Source organism: Amphimedon queenslandica, unplaced genomic scaffold, assembly GCF_000090795.2.
Source record: "Amphimedon queenslandica unplaced genomic scaffold, v1.1 AMPQUscaffold_13387, whole genome shotgun sequence".
NCBI lineage: Eukaryota > Metazoa > Porifera > Demospongiae > Haplosclerida > Niphatidae > Amphimedon > Amphimedon queenslandica.
The window spans coordinates 103,316-121,954 of NW_003546377.1; the positions used below are offsets into that span (position 1 = coordinate 103,316).

Below are 18,639 nucleotides of genomic sequence, written 5' to 3' on the forward strand. Positions count from 1 at the left end.
ATTAGAATCAGAATTAAATACTCTTCCACAGCCTTTAAATGTTAAATTCCCAATCTGTATATTGTCACAAATTGCAAACGCAACAGTTACATCTTTAGCGCATTGTATCACTACTGGTGATTCAAGTACAGTTTCATGTGGTCCTTCTTTCATTTCTCCTATTCCCTGAAATGATATATTTAATCTCCTGACAACATCTATACTGCTGTTTAAAGAGTGTGTACCAGGCAGGTAATAGAAAACCGATCCTACACTAAATGGTGTGGGTTCAGTAGAACACATGTATTCATCCAAAGTAAGGCAAGGGGAATCATTAGGACACAGAGAAGAGTTACCATTTGGATGAAAATATACATCTTGTCCAAAGAGAAGAGGACACTGAGTGGCTACAAACAAAAGGAAGAGCAACCTAGACATATCAGGCTAGCTTTCTCTGATCATGAGATTGTTTTGATAGGACTATCTATCTTATCATGCAATTTACACATACAGCTGTCAATCAATCATTTAGATTAACTTAATGAGTAGCCTTATTTGGCTGGAAAAAATTAATAATTATTATGACACCTGAAACCAATACCAAACAATTTTAGTCAACTGAGAATTATATGATGAAGATGCAGTGATTTGTACCTCCTAATTCTCTCCAACCTACAATATAATAAAATTGGCATAATAAATGGATATAATATACCATTTAATGATCATGCATAATGACATAAGGTTTACTGACCTTGCTTCCTCTGCCTCTTGCATTTCTGATCTCTCTTTATCTGTTAACTCTTTCATTTTCTCTCTATTGTCTCTAAATAATTATAAACAGTAAGAGATGGATATATGTGTAAATACATAATGTGTGTGCTCATTAGTACTTGTAATATATGACACGTCCATCATCATATGATAGGAATGATCTGTCAGAAGTGACAGAAATCCATTTCAACTCATACTCAATATCAGGACATGATACCTCAACTGGAAATGATTCACTCTAAGAATGGAGAGAGAAAGAGTACATGTATCTTTAAGATGCTTTTAATTAACCTTCGTGTAATAGATGTGCTCAACAGGAATTCCACTGAGCTCTGACAGCTTGAAAAACAATAACCATTAATGTAAAGGTGGGTTTACAATATGAGCTAGGCCGATCAAGCTATCAATTTTTTTAATGAAAAGCTTGGGCTAATTAACATTTTTACGCATGCCTTACGCTCCAGTTAAACCAAAATCAACTCTAGCATCAAAGTAAAATCAGGACTAGCATAATTGTAAATCCGTCTTTATTATAATTGTAAATGCTATGTGTACATACCCTTTCAATAACATGCTCAGGATCATAATACTTATCCAGTATAATTTCTCCTACTGAATCAAATGAACATTGTGATGGATGCCATCTTATAACATACACTTGTACATGTGTATCGTACTCTGGCTCTAATTAAATATATAAAAATTAATAATACTAACAGTATAAATACGAACACTTGAAATATACTTCAAATGCTAATACATACTTTTACATACTGACCTTTCAACAATTCCACATATATTTCTCTACTAGTATCAATTAACTGATGATCAAGATATATTATACCAGGAGACACTCCATTCTTGTAACGTAATCTCATTCTATACACAATGAGTCATATGATAGGCACATGATGTATTTACTTGTCCAATTCAAGGGCACTGTTAATTCCTTGTGCTTTTGCTTCTTCAATAATTTGTTTTTTAAATTCTCTTACTGGTGTACCCATAGCAACAATGGACTCCATCATGAAACTACAGAACTGAAAAAATGTTAATGCACGATTACATACATGTATCATGCATTATAAAATTTGCAAGGGCCATAATTTGCTCAAAAGTATATTCTGCAGATTTAATGCTTGCAAATTTACACTATCTACCACTTTTACCATATTAAACTGATTTAATGAAATCGCAAACCAGCAAAATTCATTCAAAAATTTTGCACTGATTCTTACCTCTGTATTGCTAACTTGCAATAAATATATTGTAATTCTGAGCTCTCCTTTTCTTAATGCTCTACCCAGTCTTAATATTAACTAATGGATAGCAAAGTAATAAAGAAATGTGTGTCGATACAAATGGAAATCAAATAATACATTAAATTACCTCTGATCCAGGCTTAATATTCATTAATTTATCATTCAGTTTGATTTCATATTGTAAATTATATCTGATTATAAAATCATTGATACACACTCTAAAACCAGTAGGTGGTACACCAATCAGTGGAATTAGGTCTTCCTTCAATTCAGCTATTGTTACTCTCCTATGAACTTGTAGCTTTATCTCTGAATTGAAAAATTATAATGTGTAATTTACATGTACACATATAATATTTTTATTACTTCTTTCTTTTCCTTTAATTTCTTCATTCGCTGATATTTTCATTATTATTCCTCTTCCAGTTGTATCAGTTGTAAAGGAAGTTGCTTTAGCTGGTTGAGGAGGCATTGTAATGTTCAGTAGCATTGAGTTGACATAAAAATCAACATATTTGTACATCAAACTATCTTTGAATTCTTTCTGGTAATCTTCATGATCTGACAATACATACATATAGATCTGAGAGAATGTATGTGTGTTTGTGAGTGCAAAGAGGAAAGATGAAAATAATAAATTGATAAAATAATACAGCACTGGCAGGGAATTAATACTAAATCAAAATGTTATGGCTGTATATCCCAACAGAGTTTGGACCAAATAACAAAAGTGGAAGCAACTAGTCAAAAAGGGGAGGAGTCTGGCTACGCAAGACTAGGAAGCAACTGTGTGGAACTTTCAATGGCAGTGACACAATACACTGTGTCATAAATGATGCTGATGAAATTTTGTACCTACCTACCTACATATTACATGTAGGCAAGGCCTCAAAAATGCTCATAAAAATGATTGTCATGATATCAAATTTCACTAGAGCATAGTTTATAAGGAAACTAGGTCAGGGTTCCCAATATCACTGAGATGTTTATCTAAACTAACTTTATGGTTTGTTCTATAAAGTTTAATGATTTCATTCAATATAATTCCTGCATCTCTAAGCTCATGAACTAAAGTAGCACCAAAGTAATCCTCCTCCTCCCTTGCTAATCTCATACATGATGAATTGATGTTGAATACCTAAAGACCAGGTCAATGGAGACAGGGAAGGAGAACAATATATAAATGACAGAATATATCCTTCCTTCAGTACATCCTTCCTCTTACTTCTCCTATATGTTGTTTTAATTCTCCAACAGTCCAACTTTTTTCACTTCTCATTTGTTTAGCTGGTCCTACTTCACCAGTTGACAGATCAACCACTGATATCTCTAGGTTAATACCTACACTATTCAACACAAGTATTATACATGTACATGAATAATTAGAGGTAATGCTATGATAACAAGGCACACCCACCTCCATGGTTGTATTTCTTACAAATTTCAAATTTATCACGAGTTTCTAAGAATAAACTCAGAGGATAATGATAACCAGCAATCTGTCCAATAGTTTGATGTTGAAACTAAATTAAAATTACAACAATAAGTTACATGTAAAAAAATAGAAGTACATGTACGTACCTCATCAAGATCAAAGGACTGATCCATTACTTCATTATTATGATCATACTTAACTAAACGACATCTCTCAATAGGAACATGAGGAGCCATATTCATTAACTGATGAGAAAATGAGGAGAAAAGAAATGAAAAACAAAGTGATGATAATAATTTAACCTTATAAGCTTTATCCAGTACTTGGGGCAGTAATTCATTTTTATGTACTTCAAGTGTTGACTCCATTAATTTACCAGTAACAGGATGATTACAGTATAACGAGAACTATAAAATACAAGTATATGTATATACATGTACATTGTCTGTCCCACTCTTACTTTACGCATTTCTGCTTGAATTATTTGTTCCTTTTCTCTTTGTCTTTTTCCCTCAGCCACTTTCAAATCTTTTTAAAATTGGAATGATGACACATACAAATGTACATTGTCAAAAAACCTTTAATATCTATCTTAATCTTCTCATTGCATTCTCTTTTAGTAATCAGTTCCATATTCATTAATGTTATTTTTTCTTGTAATATCTCTATTATTCTTTTATCATCTACTAATGGCTGATAGTCTGGACTTGTCATTGCTTGGAGTTGAACCTTGCAGTCTTCAATTTCAAACTCCATTCCTCTTCTCACTTTACTGGCAGCTTTAATTAATTAATATAAATTAAGAAAAATAAAATGCAGTACTCTAACCTGAACCAGTACAACTAGAAAGTGATCTCAAATGATCACGATCAAACTTCATTTTTGATAATTTGTCCCGTAATTCTTTATTTTCTTTCTTCATCTTTTGAGACAGAGACATTAATACAATCAAATCTTCGTTAAGTGGTTCTTCCTATTACACATACAACATGTATAATGAATAGAAACTATATTGAAATATTTATAACTCAACCAGGGTTTCCCACAAAGCATGCTACACTAAACTACATGCTTGAGCTGACAAACACTACAACACACAGTACATGGCATTTGAAGCAACTTCAAAAAATTTATTGAAACATTTCAGTTTGGTTTTGATTGGAATCAACTCAAAGTTGATATACAGCATGCATGTATCAGTAAAAATTATGAAAAATTAAAAATTTTCTTCTAGCTATTTTTGGCAAAATTTGGCCAAAGATCAAATTAAGGCTAGAGCCTTTGGTTGTTGGCCTGATTTTGGAGCAACTTTACAAATTTATAAAAAATACAAATTTGATACACAGTATTAGGACATTTATATGCATTAAAATTATTAAAATGGAGAATTCTCTCTTAGAGATTTTTGACAAAATCTGGCTGCTAGCCTTTGGTTGTTGGCCTAATTTTGAAGCAAATTTAAAAATTCATAAAAAATCCAAATTTAATTAGGATTAGCTTAAAGTTGATACAGACCATAAAGACATGTATATGCATCAGAAAAAATATAAAAGTAGAGAATTACTTATGACTTTTGTCACAATACCCTGTGCCAGATGTTGCACATCTACTGGAATTTTCGTGTACTTGTATTTACTTGTATTTTGAAAAAAGCAGGTCGTGTATGTACTTGTATTCATCGGCAAATTTTCATGTATGTATATTTACTTATTGCTTCCCAAATTCGTCTATATTTTGGTGATTTTTCATTTACTTTTCATGTATCCTGTACTTAGATGTTGAGTCATTGAAAGGATAATATTTTTACTACCTTTTCTATTGCTGTTTTCATCATCTGCTATAGCTAGGACTAAAAAGACCAACAAAAATCCTTGGTTAAGCAAACTAACTGCCATTTTGACTGCTACGTGGACACACCCTTTAATTATTAATAGTTAATATAAATACATGAAAATCGTCTCCTCGGACTCCGTCTACTTATTTTTGGTCTTGTATATACTTGTATGTACTAGAAGACCTGTTTTTCGTCTAAATACTCATGTATCGTGTATACACGTGCAACGTCTGCCCTGTGCTATATAATAGTACAGGATCTTTGGCACAGTTTTTGAAAAAATTATTATCAGTACCTCAAGTTAGCTTAGTACGCTATTAATTGTGTGTCATAATAATTTTTGCAGAAAATAATTTTACAAATTTAAATTTTGTAGTTTTAATAGCTATTGTGTTGGTGACAAGTCCAGGTTAGGGTTTCCTTGGCATAGTGTTCATGCTGTTTTTTGTCAGTGGACTGTCAATTTTTTTGTTGTTGATACCGTAATCTCTCTAAATATGTCACGGTCTAAATTTGAAAATAAACAAATTGTTTCAAATTTTCTACCATAATTTATTCTAAAATTTTGTTTTTAACATTATTGCTCGACATGGTTCCAATTTTATCACTTACCTCTAAGTTCAATACGAGAGAAGAATACTCTGAATAGCCAGGTTAGCAGACAGCTGGTTTTGTGTATTAATAAATCCTTCCAAATTCAACAAAAAAATTAGTTTAAAAGCTTCATTACTACTCTCCCTCTAAAAATTAAAAATACAAAACTTAATTTTTAGAGGAAGTACAGTAGTTCTTGTTTCAATTTCATTGCTTTCCTAACACAAGAGCACTAAAGTGTATACCCTTGCCACAATCTGTATTAACTGTAGTTTGTTTGGTTAGAATAAATGCAAAAAAGTGAGAGTGAAACTAAATTAGTGGAAATTCTGAGACAGAAAAAAGCTTGAGTATGTTGGCTGCACTGCTGCAGCAAAGTCTTTGTGTGGCTGCATTGAAGGTGTGCCTCAATCAAACCATGCTCCACCCGCACATACAGTAAATGGTGGTACAGGGCCCTAAGTGGTGAAGAAAGCTTTAGTTTATCACAACTTTTAAACAGTTTAGCATACATTTGTTAGGCTCTATTTGTTGCATACTCACCTCTATTGAGTCCCTGATGTTTAAAGACTCTCGCCGCTACTTCTGGAGAAGAGAGCCTAGACTAAGTGTAAACTCACAAGGTATAAATGTTTGGGCTATCAGATCTTAAAAACGAAGAAGATTGGAGCAATTTCTTACATATTAATGAAAGATGAGCTTTTGTTTTATTGTTTCAACTGTCCTGCTGCTCTTTAGCTTTGACCACAAAAGAGATATAATTGTACCAGGTCAAAAGTGCACTTCAAGTGAACTCACAGACAGGACGACTGCTTTACCCTCCTTGATTCACGCCTATGCGTGGCTTGGGTAATAATGTAAATGATCACATTTTAGTTACATGCATGCAGTTTGGCAGCATAAAATACATATACATGCACTCATGACGTACTGTACATGTATATGTACATGTATATACCTTCTTTTTGCTACTAATAGCATTTCTTAGTTTACATTTAGCCTCTTCAAGTATAATATATGAAATAACCTGTAATGATAAAATCTTTCATTGTTTTATTTTATGCACATTATGCACATGACATGTACATCAATGCTAAACTTAATTATTCATTAACTGACCTCTGTATGTTGTAGTAAGTCTTGATCCTCTTTTTTTAGTTCCTATGCAAAACAATGTTCATAAAACAATATTCAGCTATTCAAATTATGTACCTTTTGTCTAACATCCTGTCTCCTCCATAATGTTAAGTTACCAATACTCAGTTTCTTTAATCCTTGTCCCATTAGTATATGAATATTCTCTATCATCCTCAATACAGTAAACCCAACATCAAAAAAAGGAAACGAGCAAGTGACACATATTGACTCGGAAGGCTCTATATACTGAATCCTCAGCAGTTTACCAGATGCTTTTGCAAGGAGCTCCTTGATATCTTTGAGTACATGTTTCTCAGGCTTCCAATCAAATACAAGTATGACTGTTTCACATTGAAGATGAGAGATGGAAGAAAACCTTTCCTTCAGACAAAGACTGACAGAAAGCGACTTGCAGAATTCTTCTAATTCTGTTCTGTAAGTCTTAATGTGTTCCTCTGCCTCACTCACTTTCATTTCCTCCACTACACTATGAAGGAGTGCAATATTAGTCAGTGAACACTCATTTTGGATTAGATGCAGGACACTAGAAATATCCCGACACTTCTTAACTTTTTCACCAAGAACAGTACCACAACAAGACAAAAATTCCTTTAATTCCTTTAGAGAACAGCGCTTCTGTTTAATAATCTTGCCAACATTGTAAAACATGCTTCCATAAGACATTCTCATTGAGGTAAAGTTCTCCAGTAAGGATTCTGATACAGGAACATGTAGCTTATTAACTACAAAAAATATTAATACTTTTGTAGTATGTATAAAAGGTATATATATAATACCTTGAGGTGATAAAGTTTGTGAACATGAATTACTAGCAATTGCTGCATCAGATGTGTATAAATTAAAATAAATTAAAAATGACATTACTCTTTGTTTAATACATACCAGATGGTGTTGTCTTAGTGTCATCAGTACTCGACTACTCGTATTATCTATAAATATTAATTAATGAATGTATCATCATTTCCTTAAAAATTATTACCTTCTGGAACCATATCAATAGTCTCAGGAACCAGACCCACTTCAGGAGTAGGAAAATATTTACCTAAACAGATATTAAACAAAGATTTGTCAATAGTTATGATAATGAACAGCATGTACATGTACACGTATGTACTTTTGTCATGCAGCATGTACTCACTAATATCATCCAGTATATCTTGTCCTAGTGATACATTAGTACTCATTGTACATAATATATTAGCAAATGTATGTAAACTGTTGGGATCAGTTTGAACAGCTTCTTTGACAGCAGTTAATAGAGCCTCACGTTGATTAGAAATAGAGGGACTAGCTGACACCACTCTGCTAACTGCTTCTTGTGCTAACATATGTTCAGCATAAAGTAACCAAGCAATACTAACAGAATCACAAAGAGACTGAGACAGGACAGTATGACGATTATTGAAAATATTAATAAGAACATCATGTTCTATGATCAAAAATACAAATATTATTAGAATTACATAGAGCTACGATTCACTCACTTAACTTCTCAGCTACAGCAGTTTCATTCATAGATTGTAAAGCATCTGACAGTGAGTCCAAGTTGGCTCCTCCTCTACTGTCGGCAACATTATCAGCTCTACCTAACCATTGGGAGAGGCACTCTGTCATACACCTAGATACATCATGAGGATGATTCTTTTCTACGACGTCCAGTGTCTTCTTTAGTAGTCCTAGTCTCAGGCCAAGCTCATACCATCTTGTTTCTGGAAAGCCACATCTCTTTAATAAATCAAGAACATCAATTAAGTCATTGACACCAATTGCAGAACCTGAATAAAAAACATGACTCTAGTCGATTAAGATGGATACCTCTCAGAGTACCTAAACAAGGTTGACTAGTGGCCATATTATAAGTGGACCCTATCCTGAGGCCCGCTAGAGGCCGGCAGGGTCAGGCTGGACCGCTGGAGCCATAGACCCTGTAGGGTCTATGCTAGAGCCACTCAAATCAGACGGGGGTGGGTCAAATAAGAGGCGGGGCCAGGCAGATTAAAAAAGGTGGGGCTGGATCTGCACAGAATTCTGCATTCTACATTCTGCTTTCAAGCTCTTATTTGTGTAGAAGGTTGAGCTAATTGCAATCAAATTTTTAAAATTGCTCCAATATCAAACCAAAGGGTTTTTGGCCAAATTTCAACAAGATCGCTAAGATAAAATTTATTACATTTTCTGATGCATACACATTAATTAAATTGTGCGATCAAATTTTTTATAACCTTTAAATAGCATGTGGACATAGCTAATATTCTATCAAGATTATCATTATCCCAACCAACAACAAATGGACAAAGCAAAATTACATTACATAAATAAAGTGTATTTAGAAAAGCTCTTATAACTATTGATTAATTCAGTAAAATTGCAATACATAAATAAAAAACCTTGAACTAATGTATCTCAGTCAGAAGCAATATTTTTGGGTATGCTGTGATTCAAATTCCCTAATCCTCAGCAACCTACAATGCAATAAAATGAGTACATTAATACATTAATATGAGTGTGACACCTTGATACATGTTTCAGTATTATTATGACAAAATAAGTAATATAAATTGTGTAATTAAATTTCACAAATGCTGTTCCCAAGTTTCATTTAGAAATAATAGTTAATTAATTTAAGTCAATTAACTGAATCACAACAATCACACTATATTGTATTACTGGTAATTTTGGAGGGGTAAAATTTTGGCAAATTGCTTAATTTTTGATAAGCGGAGGAATTTAATTTGGCAAATTTGTGGGTGAGCAGGTGCATAAATGGTTCAAATGGCTGTCAAAATTCCAAATTTGTTATAATTCCCCTGCCTCAGCAATTAATGGTATAATGTATGCAATAAAATGTAATGATCGATGCACCATTAACTGACTGTACATACAAGGTTTACAGACCTTGCTTCCTCTGCATCTTGTATTTCTGATCTCTCTTTATCTGTTAACTCTTTCATTTTCTCTCTATTGTCTCTAAAATTATTATAAACAGTATAAAAGATGTATGTAAGTTCACTATCCAGATATTCTGTTTAAATTTCTTCGGATATTTGCTGGATAGCTAATTAATAATAGTTATTAATGACTGAAAGCAAGTTTTCCATTCCCCAGGATGCTATTCTTGTACATTTCTGGTAGTTATGAAGCTCAAAAAAACTAATAAGTGGCTGAATAAGTTGGTAGCTTGAGGAACTTCTTTATTCCTAGTCATTAACTGATGGAAATGCATTAATTAATTATAAAATCTAGTTATTAAGCTTTAATTATCCTATTTGTCAATAATTACTATCCGGATACTAAAATAATAAATGGATATCCAGATAATCAGGATATCTGTTTCAGCTCTAGTGCATACATTAATAGTGTGTATGTGTTCATTAGTACTTGTAATATATGACGCATCCATCATCATATAGTCGTGAGTATATGAATGAGTCGATGGAATTCCATTTTAACTTATTCTCAAAATTAAGACATGATATTTTAACTGGAAATGATATTTCCTAAAAGTCAGAAATAAAGAAAGTATCCTCTCAATATATCACATTTTAATATACCATTGCATAAAAGAGATGATAAACTGGAATTTTCGATTCACTCAACTCTGACAACTGTAAAAAACAATAAACAAAATGATTAATACTGAATTGCAAAATTTAATGATTACATGTACATGTATAGCAATTTAAAATCATAACATGAAAACCTGCTATTTTGAAATATTAGTGTGCTTAAAATTTGCCACTGCATCAACTCATTATCTCTTCACTCTCTCTCATTCCCAGGGGTGTATCCAGCAGGGGCTGAGAGGGGCTTGAGCACCCCCCTCATGGCTGGGCTCAGAAAAAAATTACTCCAATCCTGGACTTTTGCATCACTACCAAGCCTCCACCTGATCATAATTTTAGCAGTTTCCAGTGCTTTAAGGAGCGATCAGAAGTCATCAGAAGTACCAGTATGCTTGAAATTATTTTGACGCCACCCGTAATTCACGAAAATGAAAGAAAACGCCATTTTACTGCTGCAAAAAGAGGTGTGGCCAAAATCGCGGCGTGCTTCACGCACCCTCAGCACCACCCTTTCCAAATTTCCAGATACGCCCCTGATTCCCTCAATGTGCATTTATGTTAATCTTTTAGGGTAAATATGCACACAGTTATATTATTTAAAAATTAATAAAAAATACTTATTGCAACAAGAAAAATCTTACAATGATATTAATCTAGTGTTACAATGAAAAATAACTACATTGTATAATCAATAACTTTACTTAATAGTATTTAGATACCTTTTCAATGATATGCTTAGGGTCATCACTGTCCAGTATAATTTCTTCTATTGGATCAACTGAACATTGTGATGGACGCCATCTTATAACATACACCTGAACCAGTCCTTCACGCTTCTTCTTCTCTGACCCTAATAAAGAATAGACTACTCATGATTAACTCTCTTTTTAATGAAAAACATGACTACATAAGGACAAGGTGCTTTACTTGGTATAGTAATCTTGCATTGATATACATGTAAATGGAAATACATCATAATTGCATTTTACTGTTAGAGCACTAGTCTATATACAGGCCTAAAGGTCAAAGCTACAACAAAATAGCTGTAACTTTTTGATTTTAATTTTTCCCTGATCGTAGTCTATGCATGTTAGAGCATGGTTGGTTGGTTACTACAAATAGCATGCCTTAATTGCTTTTGGCTTTACCCATGCTGTGCTACATTTCATGTGTTAACCTCTAATCTATGATCTAACTATACATTTAAATATAAAATATAATTGATTAAAGTTATATAACAGACCTTTTAATGTTTCCACATACAACTCCCTATTAGTAGTAATCAACCGATGATCAAGATATACCATACCAGGAGATATTCTATTCTTCTTACGTAATCTCATCCTATACAACAAGTCACATAATAGTCACATGATGTACTTCTTGCAGGGTTTCCCACAATGCTTGCTGAGTGAGCTAAACATTGTGCTTCATGAGCTGACAAGCAGTATACATGGCATTTGGACCAAATTTGTTGGAATCAGCTCAAAGTTGATACACAGCATAAGGAAGTGTATAGGTATAAGAAATAGTTACAAAAATGGTCAATCCTCTCCTAGCCATTTTTGACAAAATTAGGCTAGATTTTTGAACAAATTAAAAATTTATAATTTGTTTGGAATAAGCTCCAAGTTGATACACAACATATGAGCATGTACAGTATGTGTATCAGAGAAAATTATAAAAATTTTCAAAGCCAATTTCATGAAATTTGGCTAAATACCAAAGGCTATTGGCTTTGGTTATTAGCTTGGTTTTTGAGCAAATTAATAAATTAATTAAAAAATCCAAATTTGATTAAAATTAGCTCTAAGTTGATACACAGCATAATGACATGCATTTGTATTTAAAATAACTATATAAATGGAAAATTCTCTTATAGCCAATTTTGATGTGACTTGGTTTTTGGCCTGATTATTTAGCAGCTTTAAAAATTCATTAAAAAATCCAGATTTGATCAAAACCAGCTCAAAATCATAAAACTGGAGTATTCTTTGCTTGTGGGTTTTGTCAAAATATCATGTACTACATGTATATGTATATTGCACAAGGTTTTTGGCCCAATTGTTTAGCAGCTTGAAAAAAGCTGCATGAGCATTATGCCAAAATTCTGTGGGAAACCCTTCCCAAAATTCTGTGGGAAACCCTTCTTACTTGTCAAATTCAAGGACACCATCAATTCCTTGTACTTCTGCTTCTTTAATAATTTGTTTCTTAAATTTTCCCACTGGTATACCTTCTGTAACAACAGATTCCATCATATATTTGCAAAACTAAAAATAAAATTATATTAAAATGTTTACACATTAGTTCTTATATTACCTCTGTATTGTTAACTTGTAATAAATATAATTCAATTCTGCACTCTCCATAATGTAATGCTCTACCTAGTCTTACTATTAACTAGAAAACAAAGTAATGAAGAGATTGATTTACAATGTATGTCTTATCTGTTTTTATACATGTAGTAGATACATGTACATGTATTTAAAAGAAGAAGTGAATGAAATAACATACTACACTACCTTTGATCCAGATTTGATATCCTTAAATGACCCATCCAGATTCTCCATTTCATATTCTTCATTATATCTGATTCCATACACTCTGAAACCAACAGGTGGTACACCAATCAGTGGGACTAGTGCCTCCTTTAGTTGAGCTAATGTTATTATACCAACTTTTACTTGTATAACTGTAGCAAATGATATAACTTTAAAATTGATATTATTATCAAAAATATACATTTATTCAATATTACTTCGTTCTTTTCCTTTCTTTTCTTCATTTGCTGATATAATTTTCATTACTTCATTATCTCTACATGTATTAGTTGTAGTGGAAGTGGCTTCAGGTTCAGGAGGTATTGTAATGTCCAGTAGTATTGAGTTGATGTGAACATCAATATATCTGTACATCAAGCTATCTTTGTATTCTTTTTGATAATCTTCGGGATTTGATGATACATAAATCTGAAAAGAGTGTTTTCAAAGGAATACAAAAAATGAAATAAAGAGAATAATTAAATGATCATGGTTAGATACATGTATTTCTTATCCACCAAATCCATGTAAATGGGATGCATGATTATCATAGACTTTTTAATGATATTCATTTGATTACCATGAATGAAAAAATTATTCTGGCCGCCATGATGGGGGTATACATGTACTTTGTACAGTGTTCAATGGAGAAGAGGTGTTAGTTTGTTGTTTTTTCAGCAGCACAAAGGAGCTGCATTTAGAGGGAAAAGATTACAACTATAATCTACATTTCTGTACCACTGCAACAATTAGGAGCCTCTAAGTAACAGGGAAAAGCAGATAAGGCAGATTTTAGCCTTTTGGTCTATTGGTTACTGTATAGTTTATACCCCCAAAATGGCGGCCAAGAAATTCTTTTGTTTTTACGGTATTCCTATGAATATTATTAATCTAGTTAACGGGGATCTGGTGGATAAGGAATTTGATAAAAAATTAATCCATGTTTACATGTAATATACACATTCTAGTGACTGCTAATCACAATACATGTACAGTATCATCAATACATCATTACTGTTGAGTACCATATACTGTTTATTTTTGAGGTGAAAATTTTGTGGTTTCTTGCTCTGTCACAAAATTGTTCCACCGCAAAATTCTGCATTTCCATTGCCATGTGGTGCAGTCTGCAAGCTATTCGCAAAAATTAATTCTGCAAAATTTTAGACATGTAAGATTCACAAAATTTTTCTACCGCAAAAATAAACCAGTATACGGTAGTATAAATACTGATATTTAGTACCTTTTTGCATTGTTTATATATACCATATATGTCTTCTCTATAGAGTTTAGTTTTTAATAAAGAACCATCTTCATATCTAATATCTTGAACTGAGGTATCACCCATGTATTCCTCCTCCAATACTAATCTCATACATGATGAATTGAGATTAAATAGCTAAAGAAATTACAAAAGACAATAGGGAATGTACATGTACACTTGTAAATGAGACATCTACAGTGCATGGTTTCGCCCCAGTAGCTATTACCCACAACATGTATGCAACAAGTACAAATTTAAGAATGCTAAACAGCTTTGAGTATACATACAGTGGGGAAGATAATAATAGTTACACTTTTGAAAAGAATGGACAGTAGACAGATAGCCAAACTATCTACACGTAATTCCTCACATGCATAAAACATGAGGGAGGCAAATAACAGCTAGTACATGTATATCCTTCCACTTACTTCTCCTATATATTGTTTTAATTCTCCAACAGTCCAACCTATCTCTGCTCTCATTGTTTCAGCTTGTCTTACTTCACCAGTTGACAGATCCACAACCAATATCAATAAATTAATGCCTAAAAAATTGTGTTATTATAGTTAAAGGCATTAACATAGTAGTACCCATGCATATGCAACCAGATGTACACACCTCCATCATTGTATTTTTTAAAAGTTTTGTTTTCTTTACAAATTTCTAAAAATAATCCAAAGAAATTATGAACTCCAGCCCTGCCAATAAGCTGCCCAATAGTTTGATGTTGAAACTAAATTTAAATTATCATTATAAAATAGGATAGATAAAATGTACCTCTTCAAGATCAAAGGACTGATCCATAACTTCTTTAATATAATTATACTTAACTAAACGACATCTCTCAATAGGAATATGAGGAGCTAATTCCATTAACTGATGAGGAGCACAAAAATAAAGAATAAATAAAAAATAGATTTCTACAAATGAGAGACCTCATAAGCTTTATCCAGTACTATGGATAGTAATTCTTCTTTATGCGTTTCCAGCACTGCATTCATTAATTTACCAGTAATAGGATGATTACAGGATAGTTTGTACTAAAAACAAAAGTAATTAGATACATGTAGTTTATACCATATAGCTAGAAAACTTGGAGTGTTAAAATTTGGCAAATTGACTAAGAGATTGGAGGTTAAAATTTTGGCAAAATTGGAGACTAAAAATTTGGCAAATGGACCTCAATTTGCCAAATTAGCTACAATTTTACACTACCAAATTTTCTAGCTGTATGGTACATGTGCATGTACATTGAGACTCTTACGTTACACATTTCTTTTTCCACTTTAGGCTTCTTTTCTCTTTGTCTTTTATGCTCAGTCTCTTTCAAATCTATTAAATATTACCGGAAATTTTGGAGGGAATTAAATTTGGTAAATTGGCGTTTTGATAGCCATTTTTGAAAAAAATCTGCCATTTTCAGCCATTATGTGCATGCTCAATGGTATGTGACCACAAATTTACCAAATTAAACTCCGCCAATCACTAAAATTTAGCAATTCCCCAAATTTTACTCCCTCCAAAATTTCCCACTATACGGTAGCAATCAAAAACACACCATTATAACCTTTAGTATCTTTTATAGTCTTCTCATTGCGTTTTCTTTCCATAATCAGTTCCGTATTCATTAATGCTATTTTTTCTTGTAAATTCTCTATTATCCTTTTATTATGTACTAATGGCTGATAGTCTGGACTTGTCATTGCTTGGAGGTGAAATTTGCAGTCATCAACTTCAAGAGCCATTCCTCTTCTCACTTTGCTAGCAGCTTTAAAATAATTATACAAGTATTAGCCTAAATACATAATGAATTATACTCTAACCTGAATCCGTGTTACTAGAGAGTGATCTCAAATAATCAACCTTCATTTTTGATAATTGGTCAGATAATTCTTTGTTTTCTTGTATTATTTCATTAAACTGACAGCTCAATACAGTCAACTCTTTATCAAGTGGCTCTTCCTATCAAAATTAGCATAATTAATACAAACTAGTGAGATACATGTATATCTATACTTCAATTGATTGAGTATCACTTTGAACAGACATTAATTCTTCCTAATAATCAAAATAGCACATGCATATAAACTACAAGGCATATGATCATATTACATTAATCAACAACTAAGATTTATGCACAAAGTTGCAAATAGGAATTAAGATTAAACTTCTAACCTCAGGTACATGCACTTGAGCCATTGATATTTTTTGTTTCAATTCAATTGTGTCCTACATGTATATACATACAACTTGCATTATAGCACAAGTACATGACATTGTTGACATACGGTCACATACCTTCTCTTTGCTACTGATAGCATCTCTTAGTTTATATTCAGCTTCTTCAAGTACAATATAAGAAATAACCTGTACACATATTTAAACTGGGTCATAACAGCAGCTGCACAGTTTGTGATACTGTACAGGTAGGGCTAGGATTACTATATTAACTAACTTCAGTATGTAGTAGGTCATCATCCTTTTCTTTTGGTTCCTATACAAAACAATATTCATAAAACAATATTCAGCTATTCATATACCTTTTGTCTAACATCTTGTCTCCTCCATAATGTTAAGTTACCAATAGTCAGTTTCTTTAATCCTTGTCCCATTAGTATATGAATATTCTCTATCATACTCAATACAGTAAACCCAACATTAGAGAAAGGAAAGGAACAAGTGACAGATATTGATTTGTGAGGCTCCATATACTCAATCTTAAGAAGTTTACCAGACACTTTTGCAAGGAGCTCCTTGATATCTTTGAGAACATGTTCCTCAGGCTCCCAATCAAATACAAGTGTGACTGTTTCACATTGAAGATGGGATATGGAAGAAAACCTTTTCTTCAGACAAAGGCTGATAGAGAGTGACTTGCAGAATTCCTTTAACTGAGTTCTATATGTCTCATTATATCTTGTAGCATCTGTGACCTTCATTTCTTCCACTACACTATGAAGAAGTTCAATATTAGTCAGTGAACACTCATTTTGAATTAGATGCAAGACACTAGAAAGATTGCTGCATTGTTCTGCTTTTAGTCGAAGAACATTGCTACAGCAAGAAAGGTATTCTTTTATTTCTTCTAAAGGAGGAGACTTCTGCTTAATAATCTTGCCAACATGGTAAAACAAGCTTCCAAAAGACATTCTCATTGAGGTAAAGTCTCCCATTAAGCCTTCTGATACAGGGATTTGTACTTCAACTATACAAAAGATATTATTACATTTGTAGTAGTATAAAAGGAACCTTATATATACCACTTATATTTTATAGATAATAAATTTTGCTAATTTTGCAGGTGGAAAGAATTAAAAAAACTAAATTTGACTTTATTTGCTACAGCTTGTTTCGTAAAATAGATAGGTCATTTCGTGAATTTTTATCTGCAAATGCTTAACAGAAAAAATTCAAATTTTATGCATACAAAGTACAAGTGGTACATATACATGATATATGCCGTATAGTGCAAAATCTTCGAGAGCTGTAAATTTCAGATTTGTGAAAATTACTTCAGCAAAAATTAAATTATTAGGGCACAAAATGGCAGACGGTATAAATTCACAAAAAATTAAATCTGCGAAACAGATTTTTAGGCAAATTTGTGAAATTTATAGGCCTCAAAAATTTTGCACTATATGGTACCTTGAGGTGATAAAGGTTGTTTAATGACTATCGGCCTCCGGAAACCTCAAATGAGGAGGGAGGAGGTTTGGAATTTCGCGAGGGCCACTCCCCGAGATCCTGCCTGTAACCACAGCCGAGGGGTTGGTAACAACCCCAGGAGTACATGGATAAGACCAACCGCATCAACGGTAGGAGCACAGCTGGTCATGACATATCAGTGCTGCCGAATGGTCCAGCACCAACAGCATGATGCCATGGCTGTGAGGGAACATGGATAAGACCAACCGCATCAACGGTAGGAGCACAGCTGGTCATGACATATCAGTGCTGCTGAATGGTCCAGCACCAACAGCATGATGCCATGGCTGTGAGGGAACATGGATAAGACCAACTGCATCAACGGTAGGAGCACAGCTGGTCATGACATATCAGTGCTGCCGAATGGTCCAGCACCAACAGCATGATGCCATGGCTGTGAGGGAAGCATCTGAGCATGCTGCACCGGCAGGTGTCCCATAGCATGTCAGAGCCACCGACTGGTCCATCGCTAACAGTGAGAGCCACAAATGTGCAGGTGGGCATATGGATATGCCCATCACAACCAAC

General features: G+C 33.2%; 2 protein-coding genes and 1 long non-coding RNA gene across 3 annotated transcripts; all 3 read right to left on the reverse strand.

Annotated features, from left to right (window-relative positions):
* Window positions 1–506: 506 nt before the first annotated feature.
* Window positions 507–767, reverse strand: LOC109582374 (uncharacterized). Its single transcript, XR_002185061.1, has 2 exons — window positions 734–767; window positions 507–651 (listed from the first exon to the last, which is right to left on the reverse strand). It is a non-coding gene; the product is annotated as an uncharacterized LOC109582374 (long non-coding RNA).
* Window positions 768–7,977: 7,210 nt separating this feature from the next.
* On the reverse strand, window positions 7,978–8,888 carry LOC109582362 (uncharacterized). Its single transcript, XM_019997032.1, has 5 exons — window positions 8,864–8,888; window positions 8,623–8,811; window positions 8,521–8,532; window positions 8,175–8,465; window positions 7,978–8,078 (listed from the first exon to the last, which is right to left on the reverse strand). The coding sequence occupies exons 1-5, from the start codon at window positions 8,886–8,888 to the stop codon at window positions 8,002–8,004; spliced, it is 594 nt and encodes a 197-aa protein (XP_019852591.1). The 3' UTR covers window positions 7,978–8,001.
* Window positions 8,889–9,325: 437 nt separating this feature from the next.
* On the reverse strand, window positions 9,326–18,358 carry LOC100641592 (ubiquitin carboxyl-terminal hydrolase 47-like). Its single transcript, XM_019997039.1, has 24 exons — window positions 18,052–18,358; window positions 16,947–17,611; window positions 16,862–16,900; window positions 16,705–16,773; window positions 16,582–16,635; window positions 16,423–16,464; window positions 16,230–16,368; window positions 15,974–16,174; window positions 15,671–15,738; window positions 15,342–15,446; window positions 15,184–15,282; window positions 15,025–15,139; window positions 14,835–14,950; window positions 14,386–14,541; window positions 13,361–13,571; window positions 13,125–13,294; window positions 12,922–13,002; window positions 12,754–12,872; window positions 11,843–11,943; window positions 11,319–11,449; window positions 10,588–10,641; window positions 10,415–10,533; window positions 9,932–10,003; window positions 9,326–9,498 (listed from the first exon to the last, which is right to left on the reverse strand). Exons 2-24 carry the CDS (start codon window positions 17,577–17,579, stop codon window positions 9,444–9,446), a joined length of 2,949 nt encoding a protein of 982 aa, XP_019852598.1. The 5' UTR covers window positions 17,580–17,611; window positions 18,052–18,358; the 3' UTR covers window positions 9,326–9,443.
* Between the last annotated feature and the right edge of the window lie 281 nt (window positions 18,359–18,639).